The 26,405-nt window shown below is 39.8% G+C and overlaps 1 protein-coding gene and 1 non-coding gene across 2 annotated transcripts in view; both read right to left on the minus strand.

Moving 5' to 3' along the window:
* Ubr3 (ubiquitin protein ligase E3 component n-recognin 3) overlaps window positions 1-26,405 on the minus strand; it is a 135,854-nt gene that overhangs the window by 88,474 nt on the left and 20,975 nt on the right. Inside the window, exons 4-11 of the mRNA XM_051167088.1 lie at window positions 24,017-24,175; window positions 19,355-19,498; window positions 18,768-18,817; window positions 12,783-12,849; window positions 11,347-11,477; window positions 8,821-9,049; window positions 2,263-2,442; window positions 1,400-1,533 (exon numbers count right to left, since the gene is read on the minus strand). Coding sequence (XP_051023045.1) covers window positions 1,400-1,533; window positions 2,263-2,442; window positions 8,821-9,049; window positions 11,347-11,477; window positions 12,783-12,849; window positions 18,768-18,817; window positions 19,355-19,498; window positions 24,017-24,175 — 1,094 coding nt within the window. The remainder of the gene's footprint in view (window positions 1-1,399; window positions 1,534-2,262; window positions 2,443-8,820; window positions 9,050-11,346; window positions 11,478-12,782; window positions 12,850-18,767; window positions 18,818-19,354; window positions 19,499-24,016; window positions 24,176-26,405) is intronic.
* Window positions 10,018-10,217, minus strand: LOC127207816 (small nucleolar RNA SNORA3/SNORA45 family). Its single transcript, XR_007833016.1, has one exon. It is a non-coding gene; the product is annotated as a small nucleolar RNA SNORA3/SNORA45 family (small nucleolar RNA).

Consider the following 26,405-nt stretch of genomic DNA (forward strand, 5'->3'; position numbering starts at 1 on the left):
GTCTGTCTCTCTGTCTCTCTCTCTCTCTCTCTCTCTCTCTCTCTTTCTCTCTCTCTCTCTCCCTCTCTCTCGCTCTGTGTGTGTGCGTGTGTGTCTGTCTCTCTGTCTCCCTGTCTCTTTGTATCTCTGTCTCTGTCTCTGTCTCTCTGTCTCTGTCTCTCTCTGTCTCTCTGATCTCTCTCTCTCTCTCACACACACACACACACACACACATACACATGATTATTAGAGATTAAAGAAATTTTACATGCCTATAAAATCAATGTGAGTAGCATGATCTTTTGAATCTTGCAATTAGACTACAACTGAGCTGCAAGGCATCCACTTTAAGAGAATAGGTAAATCCTTGGGAGAACACAGATTCAACAACTCCTGAGAGAAGCACAGAAACTTAAAGACAGATGAAAAGAAAGCCCATTATTACCTGTAAGGAACAGCTTGCCTTTATGTGCTTTGTCTTGGTTTGCTTCATTTATAAAAAATGATTTAAGGGGAAAAAAAAAAACCACAAATCTCAAATAGGTTTTCATGGGTTGACCTAGTAACCCTGTGTAAAGAGTAAGATCCAAGACTAAAATAAAACAAAGGCTTCAAAATATTCCCACTCTAAGATCTTACCTAGAGGCTGGTCATGGTGTCACACACCTTTAATCCCAGCACTCAGGAGGCACAGGCAGGCGGATCTCTCTGAGTTCCAGGCCAGGATAGGCTTCATAGCAAACTCCAGGCCAGTCAATGCTATGTGATGAGACTTGCACAATCTTTCCTGATACACCCTAATGGATTGAGCTTCATGAGGTTAAGATATAAAAATCTTCATGAAATCCTCAGTTTAATAGGTTTAATAGAGGATTCTTTCTGATTTCTAAAGACTCATGAAATTAATGCCTAAGCATATATAACAACATCTGTAAGTTGTGTGAAAATTATTTTCTGCTTATAATCTTAAAATTGTAAACTCTAAGCCAGTAGTGATAGCACACCCCTATACTGACAACACTTGGACAGCCTGAAGCACATGAATTGAAAAATCAAGACGAGATGTGAGAGAAACAGAGTTTAAGGCCAGCCTAGGCTATACAGCAAAACACTGTGTAAGAATATAAACAGTATTATACAAGTAACAACAGTTACAATAAAACAATAATGCTTAAGGTAGAGTATTCAGAAGTTTCAACAACTGTTCAAAATAGGGGCAGCTAGGAAGGTCTGATGCCTAATGAATTTCAATATGCCCAAGAATAAAATATATTCTTACAGGTAAGCTTCCAGAAAGATGAACTTCAATTCATTCGAAACAGAATTAAACACTGCATGCTACATGAGATTTTTTTCAGGTGTGTTTTTTCTTGTCATTATTTTTAAAATGAAGACATTAACAAAAATATTTCCAACATACCCTAACTTTACAGTGTGATAAGAGCCCCCACATCGGCTGTGCACAGGCTTCAAGCTCAGCAGCAAAGGCAGCATAGTACGTCTGAGATTCAAATTCCACATGCTCATTGAGTTCTCGCTTGTTCAAATTCATACCTTGTACAAAGTAAAGCACATAGGGACTTTGTCAAACAGACACAAGTATGTAACTTTAAATCAAACATTTCCCTATACTCAGCCAGGTTTAAGCAAGTAACACCCAATTTTACACAGTAGTACATACATAAATAAGCTTACAATGAAATACAAAAGCAGCTGGTCCTGTTGTTAGAATTTTTTTTAACAAACTAAAGTTTCTAAAAAACATTTTGTAAATGTCACAAACAAAACTGATTGTCTTTAAATAAGAAAAAAAAAACAATTTTAATTGCTACTAGTCTACATTGCTACAAACATGTTACAAATCTGAGAAAATAGATTTTAAGTTTCTAAATTAATGTTTTAACATACTACCAAAAAATTGTGCTCATTTCTTAATAAACCCTTACTATATGTTACTGAGAATAACATCTAACATTCTTACAGATAAAAATTAATTCAAATCATAATATACTTTATTTATAACCTCAGTGGTATGCCCGGCGTGGTGTCGCGCACCTTTAATCCCTACACTGGGGAGGCAGAGGTAGGCGGATCACTATGATTTCAAGGCCAGCCTGGTCTACAAAGCGAGCCCAGACAGCCAAGGCTACACAGAGAAACCCTGTCTCAAAAAAACCAAAAAACAAAAAATAAACAATAATCTCAGTGGTACACTATTATTAATTAGTATTTAGTAATTTAGCATTAGATAATGTTTTAACAAAAGAAAGGTTAAACTCATACCTTGAAAGAAAGAAACAAAGTTCATCCATGTAACTAACAAGCCATGATCTTCTAAAAACCTCTTAGCCACACTTTGATGAGAAAGAATATTAATAAAATCACTAACAAGAGGCCAGTAAGTGTTATTCTTCAGTAAGGCTTCTCCACAGTTCACCACCACATGTAAACTATTTTCTTCATCTAAAAAAAAAAAAAAAAAAAAAGCAAAAAAATTACTTTTTAAAAAACAACTTCACTAACAATGCAGAATTATTTGTACACAAGTTAGAATCAGAAACACTTAAATCCTAACCCCAGCACAGCATTCAACTCTGTATGGCTCTAGGCATGTTGCTTAGACCTCCGATCAAATTCCTCCTTGTTAAAACAGAGGAGGGAGTGCATCTCAAAGGAGTTAAAGGAAATGTTCCCTGAGCACTGAGCACACTGAGCAGTACTTAACACTACATGTCCTCCTCATCGCTAACAGTGAACCAGCTATATGCTTAGAAGACCTCATTTTCTTCATTCTAATGATACAGTCTTAATTTCAATTAAAAAATTATCACTAGGTTATTCTCATCCTAGCTTTTCGCTCAAGTGTGCTGATTTGAAGTGAAGCATATTAATTGCCTTCTTTTAGTCAAAGAATATGTAAATGTGGTTTGTTTGTTTGTTTGTTTGTTTTACCCAACAGTATATCTCAGAAATAAACACACCAAAACCAGAAATCTCTTTAACATCTCCTCTCCCCAAAATCTCCCCAAGTTCAGGCTAATGTTGGATGGAGGGGACTAGGCTATATAAAATGTTTGTCATCAACACCAGTTTTTAGAAAACTAGCCCTTTTAACCTATGCCAACTTAACTAGCATACTGAAAGGAGGACCCCTCATCCCCACTGTGAAACACACAGTGCTCATAGCACACAAAATACTCAACTATCAGTATTATTTTTTTAGTATACACTGGGGTATATAGTTACTAAAGTCCACATTTTTCTGTTCATGCTAATTGTTCTTTTTAATGTATCTATGAAATTTAAGCAAAAAATATATGAACTGAAAAAATATGACTTCAAATTAAGGGGTATCATAGAAACTGGCTCATATGCTTTGAGATACAATAAAAATAAAATGCATGTACCAACGCAAGACGACTAGGAGTATAATGTGAACCCTAACTTTTCCAGTTAAAATGTTTGGAATACAATTGCCATAAAAGACAACCCCTCTTCCAATGCACTCCCTGTGCGCCAGACTCAGGCATGTGTCTATTTGCAAGCAGGCCACAGACAGCCAGGCACTTTATGAAATGCTGGTAGACAGCCAGTGCCAGCCTACAATGCCCCTTTAAGGCACGTTCCACCCCAAAGTCAGCACAGCCCTCCTAGTTGAATGGGCAGGCTCTGGTGGAGAGCCAATCCACAGTCACACCCTCCTCCTAGAGGTACAGGAAGATGTGTGCAGCTTGTTCCTCCCTGCTTCATACTTCCTGCACAGAGCAAGGGGGGGCAGGAATCAGGCATGGCACCCCACCCCACCATATGCATCAGACATATGAAACAAGGGGAAGAAAGCTACAGGTAAGTACCCTGCTTATAAGATGACCCCCAACTTCGGCACGGATTTTTCGGGGGTTAAAACATTGTCTTATGTGCTGGAAAATATGACACATACAGAAAAAAAATTTTTTTTTAAAACATCAGGGCAGAAAGACAAAGATACGCTAACTCTAAACAGTTAGAAGATGAGATGAAATTCAACCAAGGAAACCACATTCTAAAAACATTGTGCCCTCACAACTGAACGAGTGGAACATGAACTGTCAAGATGACTGAGCAGGAGAGGTGCTGCCCAAGCCTAGTGGCCTGAGCTCAGTCCCTGGAACTTACTTAAAGTTGCAAGTAGAAAAATGACTCTACAAAGTTGTCCACTGACCTCGATGTGCACAATTGACTAATGATTGTTGGTTTGTTTGTTTTTAAGGGCTAGAAAATAAAAATGCTTCTCTATGTTTAAAGTTAAAATGCAATATATCACTTTCAACTGATTCTTTACCTTATAAGACTTTTCCACCAGCCATGTACTTGGCAAACTCATCAGTAAGGAGGGCCTCTGTTGAACATCTTAACTTCCACACATAAATTTATCTTTCAGTCCATGAAATTATTCTACTCTACTCCTAAGCTTTAAGGAGCCTTACAGGTTAAGTTGGCCTGTCTTCCCCTGATTATGATGTATGAAAGGGAAAAACTAAGTAACACCATTTGGGAAGAGGAATCAGCTACATCCACAATCCACAGTTCTGAAGGAATCCCAGACTACAAATTCCTGCCAATGGAAACTCATGAGCCAGTGACACAGAGGAAACAGTGTCCCTGGATGCTGCGAATAACAAAACAAAAAAATAGCATAACATTTAGAATTGCTATCCTATCTAATTGAAACTATGAATAAGAAGAAATAATAAAAACAAACAAGCAAACTTTTTTTCTAACACTGCTTTAAATATAACTTTTCTTGTGCAGGGAGGAAAACACCCTGTTATCTTAAAGAAAAGGCAATTACAGCTTTTTTTTTTTTTTTTTAAATAAATCCAAGTTGGTACTTTCTTCACTAAAGATGTAAATGATTCAGGATTAAATGAAATGCACTCATCAAAAAAAAAATTTGTTATGCCAGGTGTGTTGGCACAAACCTTTAATCCCAGAACTCAGGAGGCAGAGGCAGGTGGATGGATTTCTGTGAGCTCTATGCCTGGTCTACACAGTGAGAAACCTCATCTCAAACAACAACAACAAAAACTTGTTGAGCGTCTGAGGTCTGAGGTCAAGTATTCAACTAATCTTAGAGAATAAAGTGGTAAAATAAATTTCCCTCTCTCCCACATACACACCTAAGAAAACTGTGTGATAAGGCTATAAAAAGAGAATTACAGGGAGTCTTTGAACAAATGCAGCTAATTAAAAATTCTAGAGCAGACTCTTGTCTGTGTGACATTTCAATTCAGAGTTTCACCAGGAAGCATGAATTAGGATCCACTATACAACCTAGGGAAGGAGAACAAACGATGCTGCTGAAGTCTGACGGAAGGTTACAGTCACTTAGACAAAGACTGTACAAGCAGACAGTGGCCATGAGGCAATGGTGCCCTATAAGCTTCAATACTTTTGGAGTTTATATGAATAGCTGGTAAAGCCAACGGGGTGGAATGAAGAATCCCCAGCACCCTCATCAAAAGCCAAGTGCAGCCATGCAGACAGATGTGTGACCCAAGGAGGACAAGGACTGGGGCTGGACACAGCTGGCTCCCTAGAGCTCAGTGGGCAGCCAGCCAGTCTAGCCAATTCATGAACTCCAAGTTCAATTCAGAAGCACATATATCATCGACCTCTGGCCTCCCAAGCACACCTGCAGAAACACACACACACACACACACACACACACACACACACACACACACACACACACACACACCTCGTGGGTTTTAAAAAAAAAAAGGAGAGGAGGCTTTGAATCATACTTGTAAGTTAGAGCTGTAAGACCATACATCAACAAGTTCAACTGCCTAAGCCACAGTTTCCCCATCTATAAAACAGAGCCACAAATATCTGAGTTACAAAATTAATGATTATTAACTGAGATAAAGCATAAAGTACCAAGTAAAGAGCCTAGCATTTATATAGCGAGTGCTAAAAAGATAGTAGCCATGATACTTAGCTATCCTTACATATAAGGCATTCTGTCTTTCACAAAGCAAATGCCATTTTCAGGACACAGCTCACCTCTAAAGACAATGAGAAAATAGGAGTTGACATACCCAAAGCAGCAGAACGGAACAAAACAAGGCCCAACTACAAGGTCTCTCCTCAGGAAGCCTGAGACTGACGCTGGGAATCATCCTAAGCTGGGAATCATCCTAAATCGCTCTTCCACCTTACTCACTGAGGCAGGGTCTCTCAATCAAACCCAGAGCTCCCTTGTCACGACCCCTCCAGTGGAGTCTGTGTGACAAACATCACTACAGAGCCCGAGGTGACAACCCCACTCAAGGGAGAGCCTCCTAGAACGGTCTGATGTTCCTGCCAGGAGTAACTCATTGCAGCCCCTCCTTTTCTCTTATCACTCGTTTTTGCAACATCCTGACTGTTTTTCTGTTTTCTCTTTTTGCCTTTGTTTTTACTTTTTTTTTTTTTTTTAAAGATTTTATTTATTATGTATACACTGCTCAAAGGCCAGAAGAGGGTATTAGATCACATTATAGATGGTTGTGAGCCACCATGTGGTTGCTGGAAATCGAACTCAGGACCTTTGGAAGAGCAGTAGAACAGTCAGTGATCTTAACCTCTGAGTCATCTCTCCAGCCCTGTTTTTACTTTCTTATCAAGAACTTTTCAGATGTAACTGTGTTGCTAAGAGACCCTGAACTTAAAACTATAGCCAAGGGTCATTCAGACAAGTTTACCACTAAGTTCCATTCCACTTGTTAATAAACACATGACTAAGAATTAGTCACCAGTGAATAGTTTACATTATGACTTACAAATAAGATGCTTAAGAAAACTCCAGATAATGACAAAACAGCTAAAAAGGCAAACTGTCTTGACTCACACATTTGACATAATGAAAAACATTGACCTTTGATAAAGAGGGCATATACACTGATACCAATCTAATGACTTGTGAACAATTGTTCAAGATTGATAACAACACAATTATACCGCATCCTGTATTTTTAAATTGTATGGAAAAATAATGTAGCCATGAGAGAACACCCCATTTCAAGAGATGTGTATAAAAACTTGGCTTGTGTGTCTCCAAAATACACTCAGACTCAAACTTCCCCTAAGTTTGTCTCTGTCTGTCACTCGCCTATCTCTTGCCCACCGACACTTCAAAAACTCCTGGCCCCAAGGACCTATATCCAACTGAGCTGGTCCGCGACACTCCCTGATGAAGCGAGTCTTGCTACACAGCTTGCTGTGTGTATACTGTCTCCACTTCTGCAGGCAGTAGTACTGGAGGGCCACCATACCTGCTGACATTTAAGTGAGTCCTGAGGAGCTTCACTCCAGCCCTCATGTTTGTGTTGTATTACACATAGTTTAATCACTGAGCCACCTCCCCTGCCCACTTGGTTTAAGGTTTAGCTCTGAGTGTCGGTAAGACATAATCTTTCAGCGTGGACCTTCCTGTGTCCTGGCACAGAATGAAAGTTCTGGCATTGGGAGACATGAAATCTTTCTTGGCACTGTCACTTGTTAGCTATTTAATTTAATAGTAAATGACTTGCTGAGCGTGGTGGCACACGCTTGTAATCCCAGCACATGGGAGGCAGAGGCAAGTGGATCACTGTGAAATTCAAGGCCAGCCTGGTGTACAAAGAAAGTCAAGGACAACCAAGCCTACACAAAGAAACCCTGTCTCAAAAAACCAAAGTAAATGACTTAACCTTCCAAGGATTTTGTATTTTCATCTTAAAAAATAAAGGTATTGAAGGTAATCTCAGAGTTTCCAGAAGTTTAACTGAGATAACACATTTATAGTGCTCAACCATAGGACCCAGTACATAGTAAATATTCAATGGCATGAATTATGGAAGGGAAGTGAAGAGAACAAAATGAAAATGTGTTAGAAACATTAGGTCAAGAAGTAGCAGCCATAGAGTGGACATAAAAGAAAATTATAGCCGGGCGTGGTGGCGCACACCTTTAATCCCAGCACTCGGGAGGCAGAAGCTGTGAGTTCGAGGCCAGCCTGGTCTACAAAGTGAGTCCAGGACAGCCAAGGCTACACAGAGAGACTAACGAAAGGAAAGGAAAGGAGAGGAGAGGAGAGGCGAGGAGAGGAGAGGAGAGGAGAGGAGAGGAGAGGAGAGGAGAGGAGAGAAGAGAAAATTATAGAAGTTCTTCCTATAGCTATACAGACAAGGCAAGGTTTATTCAAATTCAAAGACTTTTTGAGTATAAATATATAAGAATACCTAAGCTAGACAGCAACAAATTTATGATTTTAAAGAAAGGATCATATGCTGGGCACGGCAGCACAGAACTTTATTTTAATCCCAGCACTTGGATGACAAAGGTAAGTGGATCTCTTAGACTGTGAGGCCAGCCTGGTCTGGATAATGCGTTTCAGCACAGTCAAAGAGAGCTGCATACATGAGACCCTGTCTCAAAAAAAAAAAAAAAAAAAAAAAAAAAAACTAAGCATTTTAATAATAAAATAGCTAAACTTTGATATTAACCATGATTATACTTTCAATTATTAAAATGCATGGACACTTACTGTGGTGATACTTGCTTAAAGTATTCCTTTCAGTAAATAAAATAATAGCATATAAAAATATAAAAAGAAAATACAGCAAAACTGTTAACAGTTATTTGTGAATGATTAAGCTGGGAATGATTTTTAACTTTTTCTTTAAAAATACTACAAATTGTGACATACTTATTTTCCAAATATCCATTGTTTTTACAATATTTTTAAGTTATTTTTAGGGATATAAAGTTATTTTTTAGACTTGTTACATACACAAAGTTACTAATAACAACAAATGAATATAATTCTGAGTTTACCTTGCAGTTCACTTTTAATAAGGCAACTTTCCATCATGTATAGCAGCACAGTGACCATAATATCCAGAAGCTGACATTCTTCTGTCACCTGTCTGGCTAGTTCCTCGTTGCTGAACAACTGAACACTAATATGCACAATTCTGTTAGACATTGTGTCTGATTCATGACTTTTCTTCAGTGTTTTCATAATAAAAGCATAATGCTGAACAAAAGTTTTTGTAAAAGCAACCTGTAAAATTTTTAAATAGCAAACAAGAAAACATAAGTTTAACTCCAAATTTAAAATGCCATTAGTATTTTATAGCACATATTATAATCAGCTTTTAAAGCTGTTAGTACCTATGATGCTATGCAAGGTAAGTGAAAAAGTAAGTACATAATGGTAACTTTAAGTGATATTCTGCATTTTTTAAACATTAGTAAAACCTTTTAATAGTTTTTAAAACTTAATGAACATTTTAAGCTATTTAAGTTTTAAAACAATTATAAGCTATGGTTTAAGAATATAAAATTTTAGCCGGGCATTGGGGTGCACGCCTTTAATCTCAGCAATTGGGAGGCAGAGGCAGAGGCAGGCGGACTGCTGTGAGTTCAAGGCCAGCCTGCTCTACAAAGCGAGTCCAAGACAGCCAAGGCTACAAAGAGAAACTGTCTCGAAAATCAAAACAAAAGAAAAAAATAATATAGTTTGCACTCGGGAGGCAGAGGCTGGTGGATCGCTGTGAGTTCAAAGCCAGCCTGGTCTACAAAGTGGGTCCAGGTCAGCGAAGGCTACACAGAGAAACCCTGTCTCCAAAAAAAAAAAACAAGCAAACAAATAAATAAAAGTTTTACTTGCTCAAAATAACATTCTTTTTTTTTTTTATCTTTTCTTTTGAGGGGGGGAGTTCGAGACAGGGTTTCTGGACTCTCTTTGTAGACCAGGCTGGCCTGGAACTCACAGCAATCCACCTGCCTCTGCCTCCCGAGTGCTGGGATTAAAGGTGTGCGCCACCACGCCTGGCTAATTATCTTTTTTTTTAATATATACAACAGATACTCAACACCCCAAGATTAAGGCTGGACTTGTTCTCCTTTTTCAGACAGCCCATGTAACCGTGGCTGTCCTAAAACTCAATGTGGATCAGTGTCCCCTCAGAGACCCACCAACAGCATCTCCATAGTGCTCCAAGTAAAGCATGCCTGACCCCAGGAAGGACATGTGTCTGATCTGGGCACTAAGAGCGAACTGAAAGACACCTATCAGTGAATCAAGACAGCAGTTACATGTAACAAGAATAAATTAATAAAAAAATAAAAAATAAAAATAAAAATAAATAAAAAGACAGAAGTTACTCTTTCGAGAACTCTAGCACACCAGGACAAGTACCATGTCAGGATGTGACTCTAGTCTCAGCAAAAAATTATCTTTAGCAGAGCGGTTTTGGTGAACATCTTTAAACCCAGCACTCTAGAAACAATAGCAGGCATATTTCTGAGTTCAAGACCAACCTGGTCTACAAAGTTGAGTTCCAGGATGGCCAGAGCTACACAAAGAAAACCTGTCTTAAGAACCAAAAAGAAAAAAAAACTATCTTTGTTCTGTGAGACCTACCTACAACAATAAAATAAAGTCCTAGCTAGAAACCTCCAGAGTAACATTACTAAGCAAGTGAGCTGGTGTGAATACCCTGTCTGCTCTGGAAGCTGACCAGCAATCTGACCAAATGTCTGCAGTATTAACTACAGCTGGTGTTATTTCACATCTGTATCACAGATATATTTCCCATTGTGCTTTTTGGAGTGTATAAAGGCACACAAAACACTGCTACTTGACAGTGTCTCTCCTAATGTACCCAGAGCCATTTCATGCTTTTGCCATAACCATGTGGTGCTCAGAGGTGGGTCCACACCTTCTGGGACTAAAAACAACATCTTCCTACACTTGTATTTGATTAGTAACCATCCCCCTATTCTCAACATAACCAGCAACTACTAACCCCGCGCTAACTCTATAATCTAAACTCAATCATCCATACATTATCACCACACCTGGTAACTGTCCTTCAGAGGACGTGACCCTTTTACATACTACTTGCTTCTTCAATTACCTTATTGTTTGTCTCCCATCACTCCCTACACACACAGTTCCTCTTGTTTAGTAATATTATTCTGGTGGTTTCTAGCTAGGACTTTAGGTTTTATTGTTGTAGATGAAATGAAGATAAGCTTTTTAAACATTGATATGTAGTTTGAGCAAGTGCAATTTTATATCCTTAAACTACAGAGTTTATAATTGTTTTAAAACTTAAATTCAAAATGGCAGTGCTTTGGAATTTTGCTGAGTGACACTAGTACTTTGAGAGAAAGTAGAGATTCTGTGTATTCCAAGCAGACTTTGAACAAGCAGGAGTATAACCAATGCCCTCTCATGTTATATCCTTATAGATGTAAGTCTCAGCGAAGAAATGCAAGAAAAGAAAAAGATTCAACAACAACAACAAAACAAAAGAAAGCAAAGTCCCAAGGGAAAGAAGCAATAGATACCTTATATTCTTGATCGGGAAGCATATTGAGTAAGAAAGTCACCATCTTCTGGGGAAATTCATACTTTATTGTCCAAAACAATAGTTCCTCTAAAAAACTTTTATGCTTCAAAACATCCATTATGGATTGATCTGCGCAAGAAAGAGAAAACGTAACAGCAGTTCAATTGCCCACCTCATTTAAACCTTTCCATACAACCTAACAGCCCACCTGAAAGTATGTACAATTCAAGCATATTCTTTTACTAGCGTACTGAAAATGTCACTAACTTTCACAGTACACAAGCAACAAAGCATCTAACCCTAAATATTAATATAAAGCAGCTAATAAAAAATTAAGTATTACTTATTCTTTTTTTGTTTTGTCTTGTTCTTTGCTTTTTGTTTTTTTCCGAAACAGAGTTTCTCTGTGTAGCCTTGGCTGTCCTGGACTCATTTTGTAGACCAGGCTGGCCTCAAACTCACAGCAATCTGCCTGCCTCTGCCTCCCGAGTGCTAGGATTAAAGGGATGTGACACCACCACCCGGCCGTATTACTTATTCTTAAATATAGCCATGTACCTAAACTTTTTACTGAGCTTTACACTTTAGACTTTACAGCACTAATCCAAAATAAGAAAGGCCACAAAACTTGAAATGTTTTGAGCACACAGCCATCAAGGACAGCCGAGGCTTCACACTGAGACCCTGTTTCACATGTCCAAAAAACAGCTCTAAAATTCAGGCTGCAGAGGGCTCAAGAGTTAAGAACACTAGGTATCCTTCTACCACTCACAATGGTAACTCACAGCCATCCCTAACTCCAGTTCCAAAGGTTCTCTGCCCTATGCTAGCCTCAGTAGGCACTGGGCACACATGGGTCACAATGTAACTGTAGCCCCAAACACCCACACATGTAAAATTTAAAAAATATTTAAACACTAAAATCTGAAAGTAGTCCCAAGTGTTTAGGATAAGGCATTCTAGAACTGCCATTTCCTTTAAAAATAATAATAATAATAATATCATGGTACAAATGTATAACAATCTGAAGCTAAAACTAAATACTACTCAAAACATAAAATCAAAACAATCTAAAACTTAAATTTATTTATTTATTTACTTATGAGAATTTTTCTCTTTAGACAGGTCTTGGGTCTTACTATGTTATGTAGCAAGGATTTTTAAAGATTAAGGGTCTGTTGTTTGTTTTTAAGCTTTTCTTTAGAAAAAAACAAAAAAACAAAATTTTACCTGGTGTACTAACACACACCTGTCATCCCAGTAATATTTAGGAGGCTGAATCAAGAAGATTGTGGGTTCAAGGTCAATGTGGACACACAGTGAGTTTCAAGGCCAATCTAGATTATATAGTGAAACCACATAATCTCAAAAAGAAAAAGAAAAAAAATAGAAAAAAAAAGAAAAAAGAAAAGAAAAAAGGCAAACTATAATTACCTTTGGTGCCACTGCTTAGCTTTACCCTCTTTCTCTTTCCCAAGCCTTGACCCCCATCCTGGTCCTCCTGAAGAAAACAAAATCAACATTATCAATCATACCCATTCTCAAAAATATGTATGTTTTATATAACTGTAACATATATTCTTACATACTACTGTCCAACATAATTCACTTCTATGTGTCCACTACAAATGTTTTAATGTAATTTTATTAAAATTCATAGTAAGATATCCTTACTATAAAATATAACCATCTATAATCTGTACCTATAGGAAAAACTCTTAAGCATCCCAAAAATGCTAAAATAAAAGCTTTCCTAACCTTACACAAATAACCTTAAGGAACAAGGAAGCTAAAGAAATCTGATTCATTTACCATAGGAAGAAAAGGGAGAGGACCAAAATAAATGAATGAAAGATTTCATAGAGTACGAAATAAAATGAGCTCAAAGAATTCAAATTAGGGGCCAGAAATGGCTCAGTTGCCAGAGTCACTTTCCACCAAGACTTTCCACTTCCACCTTGAAGTGTGATCTCCACAACTCTCATGATAGAAGGAGAGAGCCTATTCTGGTCATTTGTCCTCTGACCTCCACAAACATGCCCTGGCACGGCACACCACACACACACACACACACACACACACACACACACACACACTACTAGTTTGTTTTGCCAACTTGACACAAGTTACAGTCATCTAGGAAAGAATATCAATTGAAGAAATGCCTCCATCAGACTGGCCTTTGGGCAACTCCTCTGCAGTATTTTCTTAATTAATGACTAATGTGTGAGGGCCTAGCCCACTGTGGACAGCACCATACCTGGGCAGGTAGTCCTGCATTGTATCCAAACAGTAGCTAAGTAACTCACATGGAGCAAAACCAGGAAGCAACACTCCTGCTTCAGTTCCTGCCTCCAGTTCCTGCTTAAGTTCCTTTTCTAGCTTCCCAAATGATTGACTGTGATCAGAATGTGTTAGCCAAATAAACAATTTCCTCCCCTGGTTTGGTGGTCATTGTATTTATCAAAGGAACAGAAAGCAAATCAGGACATACGCATACCACCCATACAAAAAGGGAGGGATCAAATTCTGAAAAATATACTTAACATATTAGAAGCTGGAACTGACATTGTAAATATAATAATATGCTTTGGAAAAACATCCAAGAATACAGGCACTACAGAACCCATTGTCCAAAATAGAGCAACAGAGGCCAGAGCTCTGTGAAAACCAGACCAAAAAAGAAAAGGAAGGGAAGGGAAGACAGAGGCAGACATACTGCTGTGAGTTTGAGCCCAGGTCTGGCCTGGTCTACAAAGTGAGTCAAAGACAGCCAAGGATAAAGGGAAGGGAAGGGGAGGGGAGGGAAGGGGAAGGGGAGGGGGGAGGGGAGGGGAGGGAAGGGGGGAGGGGAGGGGAGAAGGGGAGGGGAGGGGAGAAGGGGAGGGGAGGGGAGGAGGGGAGAAGGGGAGGGGAGGGGAGGGGAGGGGAGGGGAGGGGAGGGGAGGGGAGGGGAGGGGAGGGGAGGGGAGGGGAGGGGAGGGGAGGGGAGGGGAGGGAAGGGAAGGGAAGGGAAGGGAAGGGAAGGGAAGGGAAGGGAAGGGAAGGGAAGGGAAGGGAAGGGAAGGGAAGGGAAGGGAAGGGAAGGGAAGAAAATTTAAAAATTTAAAAAGGCAAAGAAAAACTGCAGGTGTGCCCTTGGGGAAGGGAGCCTGAGTACAGGTAGTTGTTTCCAATTTTCTTAAAACACAGCTGGAAAGGTTCCTACTACCTTCATTGCAGAACTAAGGGATTTTTTTTCCTAACTGAAGATTATGATTTACTATCGCTAAGCAAGGGAATCCAAGGAATACTACAAAGGAACCAAGAGCTTCTAAACTGAACTGACACCTTGTTAGAAGCACTTCATGGTTTTCAGCTATAAATTTCCTATAAAAAGGATATCCGCCGGGCGTGGTGGCGCACGCCTTTAATCCCAGCACTCGGGAGGCAGAGGCGGGCGGATCGCTGTGAGTTCGAGGCCAGCCTGGTCTACAAAGTGAGTCCAGGATGGCCAAGGCTACACAGAGAAACCCTGTCTCGAAAAACCAAAAAAAAAAAAAAAAAAAAAAAAAAAAAAAAAGGATATCCATGATCAACACCTGTGACAATCGGGGTGTTACGAAGGTCTATACATTTCCTGTATTTGTAGCCTTAAAGGAGAAGTAGATTAGGGGAAAAGGTCATTCAAAAAGAAAACATAGGTGTAGTGCATAATTCAACAGTAGAGTACTTGCACAGCATGGGAAAGGTTTGGGTTCTATTCTAAACACAAGAGAAAGGACAACATAGGACCAAGACAAAACTATCCAGCTGCCAGTCCCAAATTCCTAAATCATAAACACAAGCAAATTAAAATGGTGATTTTTAAGCCGTAAGATTTTCAGACAAATTTCCTCCCATGGCAAAAACAACTACCCTTACAGCAACAATAGATTCTACAACAGCAGTAGAAATGAGCAGTGGCCTGTCTACTTTATAGTAAGATTACCAAATCAAGCAGACAAGACTCTGTATCTAATTTCAACTCCACCACTGACTATGTGGTGATATTCATTACCCTGAGTTAATTCTTGGGAATTCAATTTCATCCAATGAACTCTCAGATCCCTGGAACATTCATAATTTTTATAATCTTGAATTGTCTCCTCCTCTTTCTCATTTCTCTTTTGCTTTATCACATGACTTTCCTACTTCTAAGTCAGTATTTCAAAAATAAATTTATATTTGCAAAACAAAGACAATGGGTGTGTGTAAGTATGTATTGATATGTATCACTAAAATACAAATGAATATTTTTTCCCCCAAGAAAGGGTTTCTCTGTGTGGCCCTGGCTGTTCTGGACTTGGGTTTGTAGACCAGGCTGGCCTCGAACTCACAGAGATTCACCTACCTCTGCCTCCCCATACCTGACTGAATATCATTTTACATGAAAATTTTATATAAAAATTATCATGAGTAGTGGTGGCACACACCTTTAATCCCAGCACTCTGAAGGCAGAGGCAAGTAGATCACTGTGACTTCAGTCTAGAGAGTGAGTTCCAGGACAGCCAAAGCTACACAGAGAACTCTGTCTTGAAAACCAAAAACAAAAACCATTTTCTTCAAAAGGAACTTCCCTCAAATAATCACTAAAATAATAAATATAATCTATTAAAATATACATACATATCCTATAACTCAGCAATTCTATATGTTAAAGAACTATTTATATACTTGCAAAACAAGAAAAAGAAATAGAAGCACTGACTCTTAGAATCATAATTAGAAATCAAGAACATGATTGGACAATATGTAGTTTTCCCCATTACTTTAGAATATTATACCACCAATGTGGAAAAAAATACAAAGATAGGTTTGCATAGTTTATTACTGAGTAACTAAAATGTCATAGTACTAGAAAGTGCTATGGATCCTACTAGGGGAAAAAAAAAACTCAATTATTTTACACAGCTCTGAATTGGGAGAGCTACAGAAATCAGTAACTGGGCTGGCAAGATATGCTTGTTAGTCTAATAGATACACAACTGTTATTGGAATAACCAACCACTTTCCAAATGGAGTTAAAGCCGGCTCCACAACATGGAACTCATATTGAGCTAGATTATTGACCTAGAAGAGAACTATTCACTCCACCTTAAACTCTTACATTTATACCTAAAGATTAGTCCATCTAGCAACTGCCAGAGCAGCTACTTTTTCTTTTTTCTTTTGGTTTTTCGATACAGCGTTTCTCTGTATAGCCTTTGCTATCCTGAACTTGCTTGCATTGCAGACCATGTTGGCCTCGAACTCACAGTGATCCACCTGCCTCCTATTCCCTGAGTCAGAGAAGCTTCTTATGATGATTAATTTAGAGACACCCAATTGTCAAACATGCAGAGAATAAAAGATTATAGAGTGCTCAGCTCTTAGCTCTAAATGGAACAGAAACGTTGCTTACACACATTCACTAAGGTTGAGGGATCATAGTGAAAGAGAAGGTGGAAAGATTGAAAGATCCAGAGGCAGTGGACGTCTGCAATGCAACAGTATTTGCCAGACATGACAGTACTGTTGCACACATGAGCTCCAAGTGGCTGTGGCTGCATGGACAAGACCTACACAAGATTAAGCCAGCTAAAACCCCAGGATTTACAGGGGAGGGGCCCTTTAAAGTCCACCCTGAGGAGCTACTGGCAGGATGGCTGCTGGAGAAAGGAGATCCATTGCTCTTCAGGGATGCAGCCCCAGAGAGACTACCACATATATGTCCAGTAGATACCTTTCACCCGGGCACACACAAGTAGCACTGAGTGGACCCAGTGGGAGAGAGACAGAGACAGAAAGAGACTGAGGAGCGGGGGAGAAGATGATAAAGGGGACACACATAAATTTAGGAGGAAATGGTGAAATAGGGAAAGAATTGCAGAGGAGAGAAGGAGATGAATTTGCTCAAAACTCATCATGAATTTCAGAAATTCTCTAACAGTTAAACCAAACTAGTTCTGAAGCAAGTGGAAAAAAAAAAAATTACAGAAGTTGATGAAACACAGACTCTAAGTGGAATGAATACAAAAGTCCTCAAAGGAGAGTCAGGAAACAGTGAACAAAAAGCCATAATTCAAACACTCTGGTATCCCTGAAGAGGTAACTTCTCTCTCAAAGCATGTTATTCTGGCATCCAACTAGAAGATACTATGTTGCTGCAACTAGAATTCTAAGAGTTTATTTAAACCCAGCCAAAATAAGTAACTTCTTTTCTCATCAAAGGAAAAAGCACTTCTTTCAAAAGCTGGTTTTCTAACTTGTCCAAAAATCAAATTCAATTCAGAAAAATAAAGTAGAATCGTCAACAATAAGGGAGAGAGGAGACAAGAGCTGGTAGGCGGAAAGAGGGAAAGTATGCAGAAGTATAATGGCATATGCATGAGTGACGGTTCTTTGACAAAGCCCGTGGTTACTGGTACTAAAGACAGAACTTGGAGCCTTCCAAATGCTGGACACGCAATCTATTCCTAAGTGATGCCTTCAATTGCCTTGTCTTGTCTTGTTGCTGTCTGAGACAAAGATCACAGGTGACCCTGACTGGCCTCACCTTCATATCCCAAGCTGGTCTCACACTTGAGATGGAGCTGAGGATGACTCTAAACTGATCCTCCTGCCTCCACTTATTAAGTGATGGGATGATAGGAAGAAGCCAACACAAGGGTGTTTTTGCTCTGCCTCCTATGTGCTAGGATTAGTGTGACGACCACCTTCTCAGGCTACTGAACTATATGAAAAGAAGCAACAGCCTATTGTAGTCCTTGTCCTGTCACTAAGTAACTGTGGCTTAGACATCCTAGAAGCTACTCTTGAGCTTCAGTGTGCGGATTAACTGCATAAGAAACTTACACTAGATAACAACCATAAACCTTTTTTCCCCATAAATTCTGCACTGATTTTATGTCAATTTTGAGTGTGCATATATGTGCAAGTGAGTGCTTCTGTCTGTACTTGCAGAGGTCAGAATCAACATTGGCTGCCTCCCTCTGTTTATTCTCTACTGGACTTTTTGACAGAGATGCTGTCTCCCTTTTGCTTAGTTTGGTTTCCCAGTGAACCACCCTTCCCACCCAAACCTGCCTATCTCCAACTCCTAGCACTACGGTTACAAATGTGAACTCACATTTGGCTTTTTTTTTTTTTTTTTTTTGGGGGGGGGGGTCTTTGGTTTTTCCAAATCAGGATTTCTCTGTGTAACCATGGCTGTCCAGGACTCTCTTTGAAAACCAGGCTGGCTTCAAACTCACAGTGATCCAACTGCCTATGGCTCCCAAGTGCTGGGATTGCAAGCCTTCATGCTCACACAGCAAACACTTTGCCAAGGAGTCAGCTCCCACCCCCAAACCATCAATCTTTATAGCTCTAAACATTTATGGTTTTATTTTTTTTAAGCTTTAAATTTTAAATCTCACCTCATCTGAAGAATCTACTTGTCCCAGTGTTCCAGTAGCACCTGCCAAACCTTCAACAGAAGGGAAGAGGGTGTTCGTCACACTGTCATATGCTCATGTACTTTAAAACTGAGACACACAAATACCACAACATTAAGACACCTCATTCTAAAAGTGACTCTGGCAAAGTTCAACTTTACCTTTAAAAATGTTATCTAATAGTCTGATATTTTAATAGAAAAGTCCCAGGGAAAGCCTAAATTTAGTCATTACACACTGTTTCAGAAGGAGCTTACTTTTTAGAGTTAAGCCATGATTACTAGGTCATCGAGTGATGAACTCTGAATAGCAGCTGCCACTTCTCATAGAGTCACAACCACAACTCTAAAACTGAACCGCCTGTATTTAGGAAAGTAGTCTTCCTCACTGTCCAGCACCGCCACCCTTTTCCTCTGTGGAGAAGGTCAGTCTATCCTTTCTTTATTCTAATATGAAGGACGACATGACACTATGGAAGTTCACATTTATTTTTTTCAATTATGAGGAAAGGTGAGGGGCTGTTTAATACAATGAAGTCACTATGGCTCAAATTAACCGTTTAGACAGACCTTGAACCGGCAGAGGGCGAGTGCCAGCAGACGGCTCCTGCATCCCACACACAAGCTTATCCTCAGGGTATGTGAGTCCAGAGCTCTTCAAAGCTACAAGGTACTTCTCATGGCTTTTCTTTGCACAAGCATTTTCTCCAAGACCTAATATTTAAAACAAAGTTTTAAACCAGAAGAAAATATTCCATTCAAAATCTAAATACAGTCATCTGGCTAATACAAACAAGCAATACTCTAAGAAGAGGAAACTACAATAAACATAAAATTCACTTCAGATATTATCTTTGTAATTATACTTGGTATTGACAATCCCAGACTGAGCAGCAATTTATAACAGGAATGAAGTCTGTAAGCATCTGAAATACATGACGAGTTTATAGATAAGGCATGATTTCAACCTTCCAGAAACCTGGAAGTCAGTGGTAAAGAAAGGCAAGAGAAAACGCTGTGACAATTACTAAGCAGACTCCCTGATGTGATCCGACCATCTGTGCGCTCTATACCCAAGACTTAGCCAAACAAGAGTGCTCAAAAAGGCTTTCCACAGGAGCTGAGGCTTCAGGAGAAACCTTCAAATACCACAAATGAAATCCCAATTGACTCTTGTTTTTCCACTCAACTTATCACATTTAAGAATTTAAAAGCGCTGGGCGTGGTGGTAGCGCACACCTTTAATCCCAGCACTGGGGAAGACAAAAGCAGGCAGATAGCTGTGAGTTCAAGGCCAGCCTGGTCAAAAAAGCAAGTCCAGGACAGTCAAGGCTACACAGAGAGACCTGTCTCAAGAAGAAAAAAAAAAATTTTTTTTTAAAGTATAATTTATAACTGGGGATAGTGGCACATGCCTTTTATTTCAGCCCTTGGGAAGCAGAGACAAATGGATCTCTGTGAGTTTGAGGCCAGCCTGGTCTACACAGAGTTCCCAGATAGCTTGAACTAGACTCTGCCAAAACAAAAACAAAAACAAAACAACAACAACCCACACATACAAAGTATAATTTATATTGAAGTATCTTCTAAGACAAGATCTCTACAATTACGGTAACACTCAAGTTCCACAATTCATCTTAGACCTTCTATTCAAGCATTTCAGTTAACTCATTATTGCTATTTTTTTGTTTTGTTTTTTAATATATTATGGAGTTGGAAAAACAGCAAAAGAAAAGGATAGCAATTTAGAGTTCTTTAAAGAAAAGGTTACTCTTATTTCTCTCTCTCTCTCTCTCTCTCTCTCTCTCTCTCTCTCTCTGGTTTTGGTTTTCCAGACAGGGTTTCTCCGTGTAGTCTTGGCTGTCCTGGACTTGCATTGTAGACCAGGCTGGTCTCAAACTCTCAGAGATCCGCCTGCCTCTGCCTCCTGAGTGCTGGATTAAAGGCGTGCGCCACCACCACTCCCTGGCTATTCATTCCCCCTTATTCCCTACATGAAAGCCCAATCTCCATGGCATTTGCCAATTCCTGGGTAGTATGTGTCTTGATTAGGCCCTGAACACTGCTGATTGCGTTGTCTCACAGAAATTTGCAGTGGGCTGAACTTTCCTCCTCTGGTACATCAACAACAACACCACCCACACAGCACAATCACAGGGGTTTGCTGTAGTTGCTGTTGTTTGTTTCAGTTTTCAATCTGCCGTTGTTTTTAAGAAAACAAACAGAGCCCGGAGTGGTGGCGCATGCCTTTAAATCTAAGCACTCAGGAGGCAGAGGCAGGCGGATCACTCTAAGTTCCAGGCCAGCCTGGTCTACAAAGTTAGCCTAGGACAGCCAAGGCTACACAGAGAAACTTTGTCTCGAAAAACCAATTAAAAAAAAAGAAAGAAAGAATCATTTCTAGTTTAAGAAAATAACAGGTGTCCAGGCATAATTCTTGCCTTCCCTTTTAAACGTTTTATTGATTCTTTGTGAATTTCACATCACACACCCCAATCCCACTCATCTCCAATTTCATCACCAACCTCAAACCCAAGCCACCATCATCATTCCCCGAGAGCACTGCGTGAGCTGCCTTTCTTTCTCTTTCCAATTAATTGTTGGCCAAAAGAGGTTCAGGCCAGCTTACTCATGAGACTAAAACATTTGCATGATGTAGCGGTTTGAACAAAAACTGTCCTCCTGGTAGGCTCAAGTATTTGAATACTTGGTCCCCAGTTGGTTGCACTGTTTAGGAAGGTGGTGCAGGCTGGCTGGACTCACTTTTTAGACCAGGCTGGCCTCGAACTCACTGCCTCAATCCACCTGCCTCTGCCTCCCAACTGCGGGGATTAAAGGCTCGCACCACCATGCCAGGCAAGAGCGAACATTCGCCAGGCAGTGGTGTCGCATGGTTTAAGATTTTTTTTTTTTTTTTTTGGTTTTTTCGAGACAGGGTTTCTCTGTGTAGCCTTGGCCATCCTGGACTCACTTTGTAGACCAGGCTGGCCTTGAACTCACAGCAATCCGCCTGCCTCTGCCTCCCGAGTGCTGGGATTAAAGGCGTGCGCCACCACGCCCGGCTATGGTTTAAGATTTATTGTAAGATCATGGGAGAGAGAGGCGGAGGCACCCCAGGGGGACAGAGAGAGTGAAAGAGACAAAGTAAAAGTTCCATTAATTCTTTAGACACATTTTGCTTTAATTCTCTGGACAAATGAAAAACTGTTTTAATGTCCTTATCTGTTAAATGCAGCGTCTACCCCTTCATCTTTGTCAATCCCCAGGGGCTTTTTTTCACCTCTTGTCTCTAACATACAGTTTCTTACTTCCTGGCACGTCCACTAGTTTTTACTATGTACTAGGTATTCTAATAATACAATATAAAAGATTCTCAATCCTCAAAATACTAAATTTTGTTCTAGAAGACAATCCAAGCACAAGCTGAATACTGTGAACCAATAAAAAAGAAAAAAACAATCACAAAGGCTGTGCTTTATATTTTGTAGACATAAGCTTTTTGTGTAATTCAAATGCTGATTTCTGTTCTTCCCATATCTGGTTGCAATTCTTGTTCTGAGAATCTCCTGTCTCAACGTTCTATAAACACTGACCCTGAATTGTCCCCTGGTACGCCAATAAAGCAGCTTACAGCCAATCGCTAAGTAGGGGAGAGAACAGGGCTAAACTTCCTGCCAGCCAGGGGAGGAAGAGTTAGAAGAGGAGGCAGGAAATTCAGTCATGGGCAGGTGTCCAAGAGGGACCAGAAGGAGAGAAAAGGCTGGAACAAGAAAAAAGCTACAAAGGACAAGTATCTCTGGGATGCTTACTGGAAGGAAGCCAGGTTAGTTTAGAGGGTTAAGAATAGAGTAATAACTGTTCACTTACTGTGTTGTAAAGCTTATTAGTAAACAAATATATAAGTCTCAATTATTTGTGTGATATCTGGGTTAAAAGAGAAATTGAGAAACAAATATTTTATTTTATAAATATAACTATAACAACATTCTGTACAGAGCAGATCTTTGGAAAATTCAATTTGCTGAAAACACCTCTACTCCCTCCCCCGCTTTTTCGAGACAGGGTTTCTCTGCATAATAGCCCTGGTTATCCTGGACTCCTTTGTAGACCAGGCTGGCCTCGAACTCATGGAGATCCATCTGCGTCTGCCTCTGCCCCTCCCTCTGCCTCTGCCTCCTAAGTGCTAGGATTAAAGGCGTACACCACCATGCTGTGGGAAAGATTAAGCTTTGTCACAGGTGGAAGCAGTCTTGGCGGGCTTTAACCCTTGGGGTGCCCCATAAATACCTTGTGACAGACTGAGTGGAGCCATCCTGGGCCTGGAATTCAAAAAACAGACTTGGGAACTCCACCTGGACTATTGTTTTTCTAATTGACCCTCAACCGGAGAAGGAGACCGCCCTTCCCACATGACTCAGGCAGGTGGGAAGAAGAGAACAACAGGTTCTGACCGGGCTTGAGTGGTGTGGAGCAGCAAACAAGCTGGACCAGCCAGCGGGCCAGAGAGACACCTAAGGACCCATCCCGTGGAATGGATACCGGAAGGTTCACTCTTTTGTCCCTTTAACCATTTTTCCTTCTTATGTAAGCTAGTTGGGTTGTATAATAAAGTTTAATTGTTAAGAAACAGAGCCAACACCATGCCTTGCTAAAACCTCTATTTTGAGACTAACTACCTCACACTCTGTCTTCTATGCACCACTCGGGAGGCAGAGGCAGGAGCATCACTGTGAGTTCGATGCCAGCCTGGTCTACAAAGCAAGTCAACTACCTTTGTGCATGAATTATTCGTACTCTTTTTGAAGAAGTAGTTTGAAATAGAAATTTTGGAACTTGGAAAACTGCTACTTAATCATATCTATTTAATCTTCTCCACTAAGAAATACACAACATGAAAAGAAATTTTCTTTTTACTCTTTACAGGGACAGATATGGCTTTTCTGAAGGCTGCTTTGGGACTGGCAAGAACATTACATTCTTTGTACAAATCGTCAACTAGAGAAGTAAGCCTAATATTTTATTTTTCTTTTATTTTGTTATTATTTTAGTGGGCACTGGTGGCCTACACAGATCATCTCAGTACTCCAGAAGGCAGGCAGGCAGATCTCTGAGTTTGAGGACAGCCAGGGCTACACAGAAACCCTGTCTCCAAATAACAAAACAAACAAAAGATGCTGTTTTTTATTACAATGATGTAAGTAAACTGTAAATGTCTTCTGACGTTTCACTTACCAGAAGTCAGATCTTTGTAGTTTTGTTGATTTGTTAACACCTGAGTTAGAACAGACCTCATTGCTCCACCCATTTTAGTCAGATCTTCTAAAAATGAAATTTGAGGCTCCAAAAGCTGAAGAACTTTGTTAAGATCTTTTTCTGATGGTACATCAGCTGCTAAAAAGAACGAAAATAAATTTATATACACACATATATAGATACATATATAAACACATAATTATATAATTAAAGATAACAAAATATTATGTTCAAGTTGTAGTGGTGCACGCCTTTAATCCCTGGGAGGCACAGGCAGGCGGATCTCTGTGAGTTCGAGGCCAGCCTGGTCTATAAAGGGAGTCCAGGACAGCCAGGGCTCTGTTATAGAGATAAATTCTGTTTCAAAAAACAAACAAGAGCCCAGGACAGTCAAGGCTACATAAAGAAACCCTGCCTCAAAAAACTAAAAAAACAAAAAAAAATTTCTTTTCAAAACAGTAACACTTTACTCTTTTAAAATTTTAGTGGTTTTGGGCTTGAGAGATGGCCCACAGGTTAAGAGCACTAGCTATTCTTCCAGAGGACCAGGGTTCAATTCCTAGCACCCACATGGCAATTCACAAGTATCTGTAACTCCAATTCCAGAGGATCTGACACCCTCACACCAATACACATAAAATTATAAAAATTTTAGTGGTTTCAATAATATTTTATAGCCAAAAGAGTCAGTATTAAGGGCTGGAGAGATGGCTCAGAGGTTAAGAGGACTGGCTGCTCTTCCAAAGGTCCTGAGTTCAATTCCCAGAAACCACATGGTGGCTCACAACCATCTATAATGTGATATGATGCCCTCTTCTGACATGTAGGCAGAGCACTGTACACATAATAAATAAATAAATATTTTTTAAAAAGAGTCAGTATTAAGTCAATATTAATTAGTGCCATAGTAAGAATTTAACTTGTGGGGCTGGCAAGATAGCAAGGTGGTAATGCTTGTCTCTTAAACCTGGCTTCAATGCCCAGAAACACACAAGGGTCCTTGGCCCTCTCAAGAAGAGTGCTGGAGAAACTGGGCATGGTGGCACACACCTTTAATGCCAGCACTCAGGAGGCAGAGGCAGGCGGACTCTCTGAGTTCAAGGCCAGCCTGATCTACAAAGGGAGTCTAGGACAGCCAAGGCTACACAGAGAAATCCTGTCTTGAAAAACCAAAATCAACAACAACAACAAGAAAAAAAAAAAAAGAGTGCTGGGGAGAGGAGGTGGGGAGACTCACTCAAGGAGGAAGGGAAATAGAAATGATTTTAAAACAAAAACAAAAAACAAAAAACTCCTTGACCAGTAAATGAGAAAAAGATGTTTTAAAGACCCAAGAGCACCAGGTGTGGTGGCCTTTAATCTCAGCACTAGGGAGGCAGAGGCAGATGGGTCTTTGTGAATTTGAGGCCAGCCTGGTCTCCAAAGAAAGTATAGGACAGCCAGGGCTATAGGGAGAAACCTTATCTCAAAAACCTAAATAACAAACAAACAAACAAGACCCTAAACTGTGGTTCTCAACCTTCCTAGTGCTGTGATCCTTTAATACAATTTCTCAAATTGTGGTAACCCACAACCATAAAATTGTTTCATTGCTACTTAATAACTAACTTTGCTACTGTTATGAGTTATAATGTAAATATCTGATATGCAAGATATCTGGTGTGTGATGTGCCCCTGTGATAGTGTTAGTCGGCTCCCCTCCCCAAGGTTGAGAACCACTGCCCTAAAGTCCAAAATATGTAAATACACAAAACTTTAAAGTTCGGGCATTCCTGGCTAAAGGAGAATACACATGAGGGAGCTTAGGCAAGGGACCACGACTCAGCTGCAAAACTTCACATTCCCAGCTGGAAGCAAGTGCTGAGAGCTCTGCCTGTGCACACTCTCCCCAGTGACTCCCACAGTAACACAGAAGATGATAACTGATGTTTGCCTTAGTTTCCAGGGGCTCTGACAACAGCTAATAATAGGCTAGAAATTTTAAGGTAAAATGAGAGAAAGAACCCAAAGCAACTGTGAACTCACAAGACTTTCGAGCTTCCATGACCTCAAATCTATAGTGGGGTCCCAAACAGTTTTTGAGTTTTGTTTATAAAGGTTTTATTTTCTTTCTTTTTTTTTTTTTTTTTTTTTTTTTTTTTATCGTTTGCCCAACTCAGAAATCACTGATGAGCAACAGAAGAAAATTTAATGAGTGTGCATTCATGAAATTCATCCTTAGACAAAAATGCTTCCATTACTTTCTTTATGTTTACAGATTAAAAATAAAAACAAATAAACAAACAGAAGTCAGAGGCAGTCAATCTCTATGAGTTTAAGCCCAGCCTAGGCTACATAGAGAGTTCCAGGTCAGCCAGAACTACATACT

Source organism: Acomys russatus, chromosome 24 (assembly GCF_903995435.1).
Source record: "Acomys russatus chromosome 24, mAcoRus1.1, whole genome shotgun sequence".
Classification (NCBI taxonomy): Eukaryota; Metazoa; Chordata; class Mammalia; order Rodentia; family Muridae; genus Acomys; species Acomys russatus.